Source organism: Erpetoichthys calabaricus, chromosome 4 (assembly GCF_900747795.2).
Source record: "Erpetoichthys calabaricus chromosome 4, fErpCal1.3, whole genome shotgun sequence".
In the NCBI taxonomy this organism is placed as follows: domain Eukaryota; kingdom Metazoa; phylum Chordata; class Cladistia; order Polypteriformes; family Polypteridae; genus Erpetoichthys; species Erpetoichthys calabaricus.
In genome coordinates, this window is record NC_041397.2 from 45,444,293 (window position 1) to 45,456,602 (window position 12,310).

Here is a 12,310-nt window from a genome sequence, read left to right on the forward strand (position 1 = left end):
TATTTCAGTGACTGAGAAGGTCTATGAAAGTGAATCTTATTCAGAGAGTGAAGATGACTTTTCAAAGTCAAACAAAACACAGCCTACCAAGTCAACAGCCTCGGTCAAAACAGTAACTGGAAAAAAAGACGATGAGAAAAAGGGTCATAAAAAATCACCAGCATCTTCTAATAAGGGATCCAAGCAAGCATCAATTATGGGATTCTTTCAGAAAAAGTAACTTTAAGTATTCCTATTCTAGGTTTTACTGATTTACTAAAAGACCAGATTTGTAATTTATCGTTGCTGTCAGTCAGGTGTTGACCAGTGAGACTGAAAATGTGCACATTCTGTCTTGGAAGACATGTTCTTAATGCTGGATTGGCTGTGGGGTGGGACCAAGCTCTGCTTTCATATGGTGAACTGAAGTAAATTATAATAGTTTTGTGTTAAAAAAAAATGTTACTCGTTTTCAATAAGCTGAAATGAAAAGCTTGTCAAACTTCAAAACTAAACTGTGTTTTTCAGATGAAAGTTTTGGCTGTCTATTCCTAATTATTTGTGAAATAGTTATAAAAAAGTAATTGGCAGGTTTCACATTTTTCAGAAAAGAACACAACATGATAATAATGCTATGAAAATTATAATTATGAACACAGAGGAAAAATATTTTCCACTTGATAAAATATATTTAGTAAAAAACTTAAATTATGACTGCTTGAAATACAGGTTGTCTTATTTCCATATTTTAGAAAATGAGTTGTTTTTACTTTTGAAATACTCAGAACAAGCACTGCCAAGTTTACTTTCTATGCTGATTCTTTAAAATGTCAGGTTGTACAAAGGTAAGTCATTTCTCAGCATCCTTCGTAGTCATAACTTGGCGGAGCTACCTTGTTATTGAAAATGTACTATTTCTAATGTTTACTTTGGGCTCTCTGCCAGTTTTAACAATCTACTTTGCCAGAAAAAATAATTGCGTCTCTGTTGCTGCTGGCTTTTATACATGACGATTCTTCAAGTTTATTGTTTAGGCGGGTGAAAGTCACTGATTCCACATGTATAAAGCAATGTAGCTAAAAATAATCTTAGTAGAAGGCAAAATATGAGTTAAAGAAACTCTGTCAATATGACAGTTCTATGTTTGTGTGTTGAAAAACAAAGTTAAACACCATTGGCTTGGACACTGCTGCTACTTTACAGTTTTTCAAAGTGCCAAGTACACACGTCAATATTTCATATATATTTTAAGTTGTGTAAAAATTGCAACCTTTGGTTTTCTAATAAAAGTAAGTGATATTCCTTTTTGTTTATGGTGGTTTTTTTTCTTTTTTGTAGAAATTGATTTAGTTGGCAATTTATATTATGTTTTCATACTTTGGTTTTCAGATTAATTCTTAAATGCATTTGTTTCTTATTTCTGCTATAAGTTAACGTATTGAAAAAGTAGGGGGTGGTCTGCTGAATTTAAATTTGTAAGAATGAGGGGTTTTAATTTAAAAGCAATGAAGTCACGTGTTCCTAGATGTCAATGGATTATCTTGTGGATGGCTGACATGCATGTGTTTTGCACGTTGTACAGTTAACAGTAACACTGTAATGCCGTGTTCATTGAAAGATTAGTGTGTGTTGTGGGATTCATTATCATCATACTGGCATTTATTGTTAATCATCTTTTGTTTTTTAGATTTTTTTTTTTTTTTTAAGTTGCCTGTTTATAAAATGAGGCATAAATGATGTCTGGAAAAATAAATTAGAACCAAATGGTGGTTTTCTTTGATCTACATCCAGTGATTTGCAGTTTATTTCAATGTGCCAAACAGGAGTCCACCAAGAATGTCTTAATTTGGTTTTTAGCACTGCAGAGAATAAACTTCAGTCAGTCACTTTAGTAACGTTGCTGAAATGAAACCATACGCTGACTGAAGAGTTATGGCACTTTTTTAACATTTTTCATTTGTTTAGTCTCTCTCTAATGCAGTATGATACAATTTTACTGCTATAATATAAACACGTACAGTATGTTGTTGTTCTATCACATATTATATACTTCATAACATCATATGTTTGTCAGGTTTTACCGTTACAAACACAAGCACACATTGCAGTAAAATAGGACATCAATTCTTATGCAGTGCAATTAGGATCAATAAGGATATGTCCAAAGGTTTTTTGTTAGTGTGGCAGATTGAGGGCGCTGTCGTCCTCTTGAACCCTCTGACTTGACTCCAAACACGAGGTAAAAGTCCAAATATTATTTTTATTTGAACAATAACGTGCACAAAGCACCCTCCACTTCACAATACTCATAAATCACCAATAATCAATCAATACAATCCTCCACACTCCCAGACGCGTTGCCACCCTTCCACCCAGTTCAGCTCCCCGTCTGGGATTTCCCATAGTCCTTTTATAGTCCTTGACCCGGAAGTGTTTTGCCCTCTCTGTCCACGTGACTAGGAACACTTCCGGGTCATATAAAAACTCTTCTTCTTCACCCCGGAAGCACGTCATTCTTCCTGTCGCTATGACTACGACGTACTTCCAGGTTATAGGGCACATAATAGTTTCTGGGCCTTCCTGCAGCGTCCTCTGGAGGTACCCATGGTATCCAGCAGGGCTGTGATGAAAAACTCCACTGTCCATGATGCCCTGCTGGAACTCGGGGCACCTCTATGTTGCAGGCAGGGCACCACCTGGCGGCCTGGGGGTATTGGCCGGGATAAAAGACCAGCCATGTCCCACATTAGTCATACATACAATGCATACATCCATTCTCAAAACCACTTAATCCATTTTAGGGTGGTGCAGCATATCCCATCAAATGTGGCAGAAGATAGGAAATGGCATAGGACAAGCATACAGAGCCACATTCATTCAAATTGGGGTCACTTTAATTTGCCAGCTAAGCAAACCTGCATATCTTTTCAGGAGGTGGGAGGAAAACTCTCACAGATAGCAAATGTGTAAATTCCAGATAGATAGCGACTCTGCATGGGGTTTAAACCCAAAGAGATGTATCTTTTAGGCAGCAACATTAGCCACCATGCAACCATTTATTTCTTCGATTCTATGTTTTGTTTTTTTAACACATGAAACTTATTCCATATTTTTTATGTTACAAAAATTAGTAATTAGTATAGACATAACATTTTTCTCCTAATGTCGGATTTATAGTCCGATTCAAATATCTGGGTATTCTTTATTTTTAGCCTCCAAAGCAGTGCTGCTGAACAATTGCCTCTTTTGGGTCCTAAATGGTCATCTGGGTGCTTACTGTAACTGTAATGGTAGTTTCAGCTTTACCTATATAATATTTACAACAAAAGTGTAAACTTCTTTTACAAACAAAGCAGCCTGAAATGTTGGGATGTGTGTATTTAAAAAGTGGCTGTTAGTTCACTATATTGATATAAATGTTTAGTAATATTTTATTACCTACATTATGTCCTACACTTTAGAAAGTAAAACTGAGAATTCCTTATAAACTGATTTGATTGTATGTTAATGGGTTTTAGTCATTCAGGACAAAGTTTAACAAAGTTATTGTAATGGTTAAAGTTTATTGCCACACCGAAAAGGAAAGTGGTAAGAGATGCAACCTGTTGGCTGTACAGCCATCATCAAGTGTGCAGCCACAAATTGTTTTGCCAAGAACGTTGTGTATTTGAATTTCTTTACTTTTCAGTGTGGAAACATTCATCTGTACAACCAGAAATTGTTTGTTTTTCTAAAACATTGTATCTTTTAACTCCATTCTGTTTTTTTTTTTTTTTTTTTTTACTTTGCAGATGCACGCAGATGCAGCCATACACTAACTTCTAATGTTATCGTATATTGTGAAGTTAAAAAAAACAAAAAAAAACACACTCAGATGAAATTATTTCAGAGGTTTTCAGAAATGTTTATGTAAGCAAGTGTTGAAATGCACTGATGTTTTAAGCAGAAACAATGAATGCTACAAATATGTATTTTGAAAAAAAGCTGTTTTTCTGATTACATTAATTTGTATCTTTACAACATTAATCCCGTTCAGAGTTGTAAGGTAAAGGAGACTATTCTAGCAACGTCTGGTGGAAGGCTGGAGCCAACTCTGGACACATAGCACCAGTCTGTTGCAGGTTTTAAACTTTATATTACTGTTGTATAATTTTAACTTTATTTTTTAACAAGCCGATAGATATGTTTGTCACTTTTAAGAATGCAACTATTTTTTAATGAAAAATTAATAAATTGCAAGCTTTTCAGAAAAGGAAAGAGTATTTTATTGTAGTTGGTTAGAAAAATGTTAGAAAATCACTTGAAGTGTTTTCTTTTTTTCTTTAATTCTCATAGCTACACTGGTAATATTTTTATTCTAACACAACTTAAAATCTGTTTTTATTTAAAATATCACTTAAGATTAATTATGTTGTCACCTTTCAACCTCTTACATTAACAAAGTAATATTTGTATTATTCACACATGCTTTGATATTTCCTCAAAAAAAGAGGCTTCACGTTATGTTTTTCTCAGCTGCACTCATCCAGATAACAATTCCGCTTTGAGCCTATTGCAGGCACTTATTCAGGAAGGGTCTTTTGCCAGCCGGAGACAGATGGTCATGAATGACCCTCATTGTACCTTTTAAAGCATGGAAAAAGAGAACGTGCCCACCACTAGATGGCAGTTATTTGCTCTGTACTTTTGTAGCTTCATTGATGCAAATTCAAATTCTTACTTGAAGTTCATAACATATTGTCTTATTTAAATATAGCCAATATTAGTCACATGAATATTTTAAAAAAGGCCTGGATTTTATTGGTTGGTACCATTGCAGTTTCTCATAAATGTGGAGTCTCCACCCTGCAAATAAACCACTTAGACATTTCTTTTACACCTACTAATTAACTCCTGTTTCATATAATTTTAATGTGATTGTGAAAACAATCTACATTGAGAACGTTGTAAATGAGAAGCAAGTATACCTGTGGTATTTTAATAACTAGTCCAGCAGCACTGTTTAATAAGAACAGAAAGTTTTAAAGAAGTTTAATTGAGTTTATCTTCACTTTCTTTAAATAATTTCTATTGAACAAAAAACAACAGTGAAGGGGTAGCATGGTGGTGCTTTAGGTGCTGCTTTCACAATCCTCCACTACAGGGACAAGTTGGGGTCCTTTGAGTGAACAGCTGTGTCTCTGAAGGCCTGGTTTTGAGCTAGCACACTGTCGTGAACCGAGTCTTGACTTGGCTTTGTTGCTGTCTAACTTACCACTTCATCATTTTTATTAGTTGTTTATCATTATTGTGACCGTTAGGTTCAGATCAAGCCTTTGGAGATCATGCTGATGTGGTTAATTATATAGCACTCTTTATAGACATCAGGCTAATGCTGCTGTACAGAAATGTAAATTAGATTCAGTCAATACAGAACTGTGAAAAGTAAAGCCTACAGCAAGGTAACACAGATTATAGACTCTGCAACAAGAGAAAAGAAAATTTTGAAATTATGAAAATCCTTAAGGAAACAAACAATACTTAGCTGCACACAGTTTTGACATATGGGAATGTCTAGGATTTCTGCCTCAAAACACATACGGTGCCCTCCGTAATATTTAGGATGACGACGCATTTTCCCTTGATTTACCCCTCTCTTCCACAGTTTTATTACAAATCAAACAAGTCAGACGTGATTAAAGTGCACACTGCAGACTTTCATTTAAGGATATCTTCAAACATGTCATTTCTACATGGTGAAACTGAAAACACTTTTTATACACAGTCCCTGTATTTCGGGGCACCATAATGTTTGGGACAGTTGGCGTCACAGGTGTTTGTAATGCCTCAGGTGTGTTTTATTGTTTCATCAGTGCAGACATAAGATACCTCGGCTTCCTTCTACCCTTTGGAGTCTGTAGTTATCATTGATCACATGAGTCAAAGAAGCCATTATGAGTCAGAAAACAAGAATAAAACCATTAGAGGCATCCATAAAACCTTAGGTTTACTTAAATGAACTGTCTGGAATATCATTAAGATAAAAGAATGTGCAGGTGAACTCGGTAATCGCAAAGGGACCTGTAGGTCAAGGAAGACCTCCACTGCTGATGCTCACTATGTTAAAAGAAAACAACCCAAATGCCTGTCCAACAGATCAGAAACAGTCTTCAGGAGGTAGATGTGTATGTGTTAGAGATGATTATCCATAGGAGACGTCAAGAACAGAAATACAGAGGCATCACTGCAACAAACAGAACGGCAAGATTACAGTTTGCAATAAAGTACTTAACAGAATCTGCAGTATTCTGGGGAAAAAAAGTCTTGTGGACAGACAAGACACAGATGAACCTGCAAGAGCAAAGTGTGGAGACGATAAGGAACTTCCCAAGATTCAAAGCGTACCAATGGTGCAGGGGGAGTTTTGGCTTGGGCATGTGTGGCTGTCACAGGTGCTTTTATCTACTCAAGTTCCAGTAAATGCCTCCTTGGATGGCACCTTGTCCTACAACAAGATAATGATCCCAAACATACTTCTAAGACAACACACGGGCTTTTCAAAGGTAAAAAACTGAAAATTCTTGAATTGCCAAGCCAACCACCCAATTTAAATCAAATTGAGCAGGGCTTCCTTATGCTGAAGAGAAAACAAGCAGGAGCTGAAGATGGCTGCATTAGAGGCTTGGCAGAGCATCACCAGAGAAGATCCTCAGCACCTACTGTTCTCTTTGAATCGCAGACTTCAAGCAGTCATTGCATGTAAGGGATATACGGCAAAGCACTAAAAATTCCTCCCATTGCTGTGTCCCAAACATTATGGTGCCTTGAAATAGGGGGACCATGTCGAAAAAGTGTCTTCATTTTACAAGGTGTGACCAAAATATATTCAAATACCCTTAAAGTATACAATGTGCATGTTATTTTAATCTGTGGAACAAAGGAGTAAATCAAGGAAAAATGTGTCTTTGTCTTAAACATCATGCAGGGCACTGTAGTTGCGATCACTACTGCACAAGTCTATTGGCCAAAGTCATTTCTAATTGTTTTCAAACTATTTCAGCTCCTCTACTGAGAAAAATTGTTAACCTGTTCACCTGAAAGGATCAATCCACTCTTTGCATGGAGTGAAGGATAGGCTCAGGTTTAGAGTCGCTCATTTTTGTCAATGCCATTCATGATCACATGTGGCAGAAATTACAAGCCACAGGCAACGGCTGGATAAATTCAAATGGATGTTGCCCCCCAAACACCAGAGCTGCCACTGTCACTGCTTCAAAATGGGCACTGTTGCAGCCTTGACTTTTTCTTGATTCCCTGTTCTTCAAAAGCAGAAACTGAGATGAAGGTGAGATATAAAACGAAACCATACTATATTCTATAATGTAGCCAGTAACAGGGAATGCCACCGATGTATATCATCCTCCTCGTCGTCGCTGTTGTCAGTGTTGCAATGAGACGACACGGGCTCAGCTGTAGCAGTAGTAGCAGGCGCAGCACGACCTCTGCGGCGATACAGCACATCTAGCACTGCCAGCTGGATACAGTGTGCATAACATAATTGATGCTCAACTTCCAGTAGTCTTCCGACCTTTGTCATGACACTGGCACCATCTGTACAGATGCCTACTACGTCACTGGTAAGACTGAGCTCAAATTCTGCCAGTTTACTCTGCAGTAAGTCAATGCACTTCTCCGCCGGCATCGAGCCATGAACTCTGATTAATCCAAGGTTCCAATACTTCAGACCTTGTTCATGGACATTCATATATCGTTGATTTCTAGTGGAAGTCCATTCATCAAATGTTATACTAAAGCGCTGATCCTGCTTCTTGTTGTTAGCCATCTCTTCTGTTACCAGCAATCGGATCGTTTGACCGTGATCCATTACCAGATGCTTCACAGTTTCAGCAGAATTTGGCGAATTTCCGAAACCAAGTGCGGACAGAGCTTTTTGTAAATCAGCTGACGAAACAAATATTCGGAACGGAAGTCCATCTCTAGCCGTCATTTGTGCTAATACTGCCTGCAATGTACTTTCGTTCTTGTTCTGCAGATATTTCGTCATTGGCCCCACTGCTATGCGCTTAGATGTCGTTGGTGTATCGTCATCATCCTCTGATTTTTGTTTCATAACAGTTATTCGATGAACTCTTCTCAGATGCTTATGTAATCCCTTTGTCGAGCCACCAGCTGTTTTCAAAATACTTTTACACAGTCTACCCTCGGCCAACTGGCCTAGCTTTTCACGCAAAAAATGCTGCCAAACTACGTTGTTTTTAAACTCGACAAACTTGGCCATTTGTACGAGGCTTTCAAAACAAACAACTGATGTTCCGACTGCCGACTGGACCCGACCTGTGCTCCAGTTGGAAACTTGACATCAGCCTGTACTGTCAACAGCACGTGCCACAGACGTCAGTGAAGTCTACCCCATCCCGGCATTCGTGAACTGCAGAGTGCGGACTCCTCCCAGTCCACTGTGCTCAGTCAGCCGAGAGACTGACTGCTGCTGGTCTGTTGTTGACTGAATTAATTGGCAACACACTACACCGTGGGCCAAAAAACCGTGCCACTTAATTATTTTCAACTATAACTGTTATTTCTTGATTGATTTTTACACTTTTACACGCTACATATGCGAGTTTGGCCGTTCCCATTTTCCTGGGAATTACAGCAGTTTCATTCCTGGGAACGCGGGAATGAAAAATGTCCGGGAATGGATTCCCTACTGTCTACCACACTACTGGGTAGCTTATTCCATGTGTTTGTGAAAACTTTACCCTTAACAAGTTTCCAACTGTGTCCCTGTGTTCTTGATGAACCCATTTTAAAATAACAGTCTTGATCCACTGTACCAATTCCCTTCATATTTTTAAACACTTCAGTCATGTCACCTCTTCATCTTCTTTTGCTTAAACTGAAAAGGCTCAGCTCTTTTAATCATTAATCATTTTAATCATTCTTCATAACACATCCTTCTGCTGATACCAGCATAGGAAAGACATCCCCACCCATAATTACAACAGCGCAAGTGAGCAGAGAGCTGAGGAGACTTCGTGCCAGCAAAGCAGCGGGTCCAGATGGAGTATCGCCACGACTGCTGAAGGTCTGTGCATCGGAGCTGGGGGGCCCTCTACAGCGCATCTTCAACCTGAGCCTGGAACAGGGGAGAGTCCCGAGGCTTTGGAAAACATCTTGTATCACCCCAATCCCAAAGGTATCACGTCCTAGTGAGCTGAATGACTTTCGGCCTGTTGCTCTGACATCACATGTGATGAAGACCATGGAGAGGCTGCTGCTTCACCACCTTAGGCCACAGGTTCAACACGCCCTTGACCCTCTGCAGTTTGCATATCAGGAGAAGGTGGGAGCAGAGGATGCCATCAACTATATGCTACACCGATCCCTCTCTCACTTGGACAGGGGTAGTGGTGCTGTAAGAATTATGTTTCTAGACTTCTCTAGCGCCTTCAACACAATCCAACCTCTGCTCCTTAGGGACAAGCTGACAGAGATGGGATTAGATTCATACCTAGTGGCATGGATCGTGGACTATCTTAAAGACAGACCTCAGTATGTGCGTCTTGGGAACTGCACGTCTGACATTGTGGTCAGCAACACAGGAGCGCCACAAGGGACTGTACTTTCTCCGGTCCTGTTCAGCCTATATACATCAGACTTCCAATACAACTCGGAGTCCTGCCATGTGCAAAAGTTCGCTGATGACACTGCTATCGTGGGCTGCATCAGGAATGGGCTGGAGGATGAGTATAGGGACCTAATCAATGACTTTGTTAAATGGTGCGACTCAAACCACCTACACCTGAACACCAGCAAAACCAAAGAGCTGGTGGTGGATTTTAGGAGGCCCAGACCCCTCATAGACCCAGTGATCATCAAAGGTGACTGTGTGCAGATGGTGCAGACCTATAAATATCTGGGAGTGCAGCTGGATGATAAATTAGACTGGACTGCCAATACTGATGCGCTGTGCAAGAAAGGACAGAGCCGGTTATACTACCTTAGCAGGCTGGCGTCCTTCAACATCTGCAATAAGATGCTGCAGATGTTCTATCAGACAGTTGTGGCGAGCGCCCTCTTCTACGCAGTGGTGTGCTGGGGAGGCAGCATTAAGAGGAAAGACGCCTCACGCCTGGACAAACTGGTGAGGAAGGCAAGCTCTATTGTTGGCATGGAGCTGGACAGTTTAACATCTGTGGCAGAGCGAAGGGCGCTCAGCAGGCTCCTATCAATTATGGAGAATCCACAACATCCACTTAATAGTATCATCTCCAGACAGAAGAGCAGCTTCAGCGACAGACTGCTGTCACTGTCCTGCTCCACTGACAGATTGAAGAGATCGTTTCTCCCCCAAACTTTCCGACTCTTTAATTCCATCGGGGGGGTAAACGTTAACATTCAACATTATACATAGTTATTGTCTGTTTTTCACCTGCATTATTATCATTTTTTAATTTAATATTATTTATTGTATCAGTATGCTGCTGCTGAAGAATGTGAATTTCCCATTGGGATTAATAAAGTATCCTATCTATCTATCTATCTATCTATCTATCTATCTATCTATCTATCTATCTATCTATCTATCTATCTATCTATCTATCTATCTATCTATCTATCTATCTATCTATCTATCTATCTCATGTAGCCCTGGAATCAGCCTAGTTGCTCTTCTCTGGACTTTTTCTAGTGCCGCTATGTCCTTTTTGTAGCCTGGAGACCAAAACTGCACACAGTACTCCAGATGAGGCCTCACCAGTGCATTACAAAGCTTGAGCAGAACCTCTTTGGACTTGTATTCCACACATCAAGGCGCTATATAACCTAACATTCTGTTTGACTTCTTAATGGCTTCTGAACACCGTCTGAAAGTTGATAGCTTAGAGTCCAGTATGACTCTTAAATCCTTCTCATAAGGTGTACTCTCGATTTTCCGACCTCCCATTGGGCGCTGTTTGCATTCTTACACAGAGAACAGAGTAGGACGTTTGGGTTGATTGTGCTTGCTCATTTGATGTGTGGCACACTGAGATGTGAGTGGTGACTGAGGTGTTTCCACAAATGCAAGTAATGTAGTAACAATGAAATCAGAGCTGATGGGTAGAGAAAAATGTGTTCGCCAGATCTGCAAACTGCTGATACAAGAAGCATGCATTTTTCATTATGAGAAAATAGTATATGACTCTGGGGTGCTAGCATGAGCAACTGATGACGTGGTGCATTCATGCATTCAGTATATTGTGCATCTGAGTGGGGAAATCTGTAATCAGTCTGAAATCCACTTTGTTTTACTGCATGTTTGAATAAATCAGTATCCTTTTATGTTATATTATCTAACTTTCCCCTGCGGCTCAGCCCGTGTAGTAGTGAAACAGGGCAGACTTTAAAAATCAATAAACAAACAGGTATCGTTAGCCAAACGGAGGCAAGGTGCACTGTAGAACGTAGCCAGAGGTAGACCGACTCGAACGGAGGCTGGCGCGTGAGTGAGGAGGGCCCTACCTGGCTCCCCACTCCTGACGTCCTGCTTCCTCTTCCCCACGGCCCGCAGCCTCTGTCTCGGATTAGCACAAATATATCGCTCCTGCAAGCAAGCAATGATTCTTAGCACAATGAGAGAAGTCACAAAATCAACTGGAATGTTCAAGCAAAATATAGAAAACCTGATCTAAATCTGTTAGGTAGTTCTCGCGTTCGCTAGCTAAGCAGAGGCAAGGTACACACCCCGATGCTGGCACGTTAGTGAGGAGGGCCCCCATCCCCTTGGGGCGCTGCATCTCTCTCGGATTCACACAAATAAATCGGTACCGCAAGCAAACTATGATACTTGGCACAATGAGAGAAGTCACAAAATCAACCGGAATGTTCAAGCAAATAATAGAAAAAAACCCGATCTAAATCCATTCTCTCTTGAAAAGCGAACAGACAGACAGACAAACAGACGTTGGATTTTGTATATATATAGATATGTGAAGTTTGTAGTTACTTTTAACCTATGAACTTGTTATAGCACTCTGAGCCTGTCCTCAGTGAAGTGCACTTTACAAAAACTAAGCTCTGTGACAAGTAAGGAGTATTACAGCAGCCCAAACCCCAGACACAACCACCATGACACAAGTCCTGGGTTCACATGAAAGGTTTACTAACCAAAATACCTCAGACGAGGCTTTGAAAATAATATAAATACATTACTTCTTCTTCCTATCATCCATCCATCCATCCATTATCCAACCCGCTATATCCTAACTACAGGGTCACGGGGGTCTGCTGGAGCCAATCCCAGCCAACACAGGGCGCAAGGCAGGAGCCAAACCCCGGGCAGGGCGCACAC

General features: G+C 39.9%; 1 protein-coding gene across 2 annotated transcripts in view; it reads left to right on the forward strand.

Moving 5' to 3' along the window:
• pold3 (polymerase (DNA-directed), delta 3, accessory subunit) overlaps positions 1-1,281 on the forward strand; it is a 45,339-nt gene extending 44,058 nt beyond the window's left edge. For both annotated transcript variants that reach the window (XM_028799390.2, XM_028799391.2), the window contains exon 12: positions 9-1,281. In XM_028799390.2, coding sequence (XP_028655223.1) covers positions 9-220 — 212 coding nt within the window. In that variant the 3' untranslated portion in view covers positions 221-1,281. The remainder of the gene's footprint in view (positions 1-8) is intronic.
• The last annotated feature ends 11,029 nt before the right edge of the window (positions 1,282-12,310 follow it).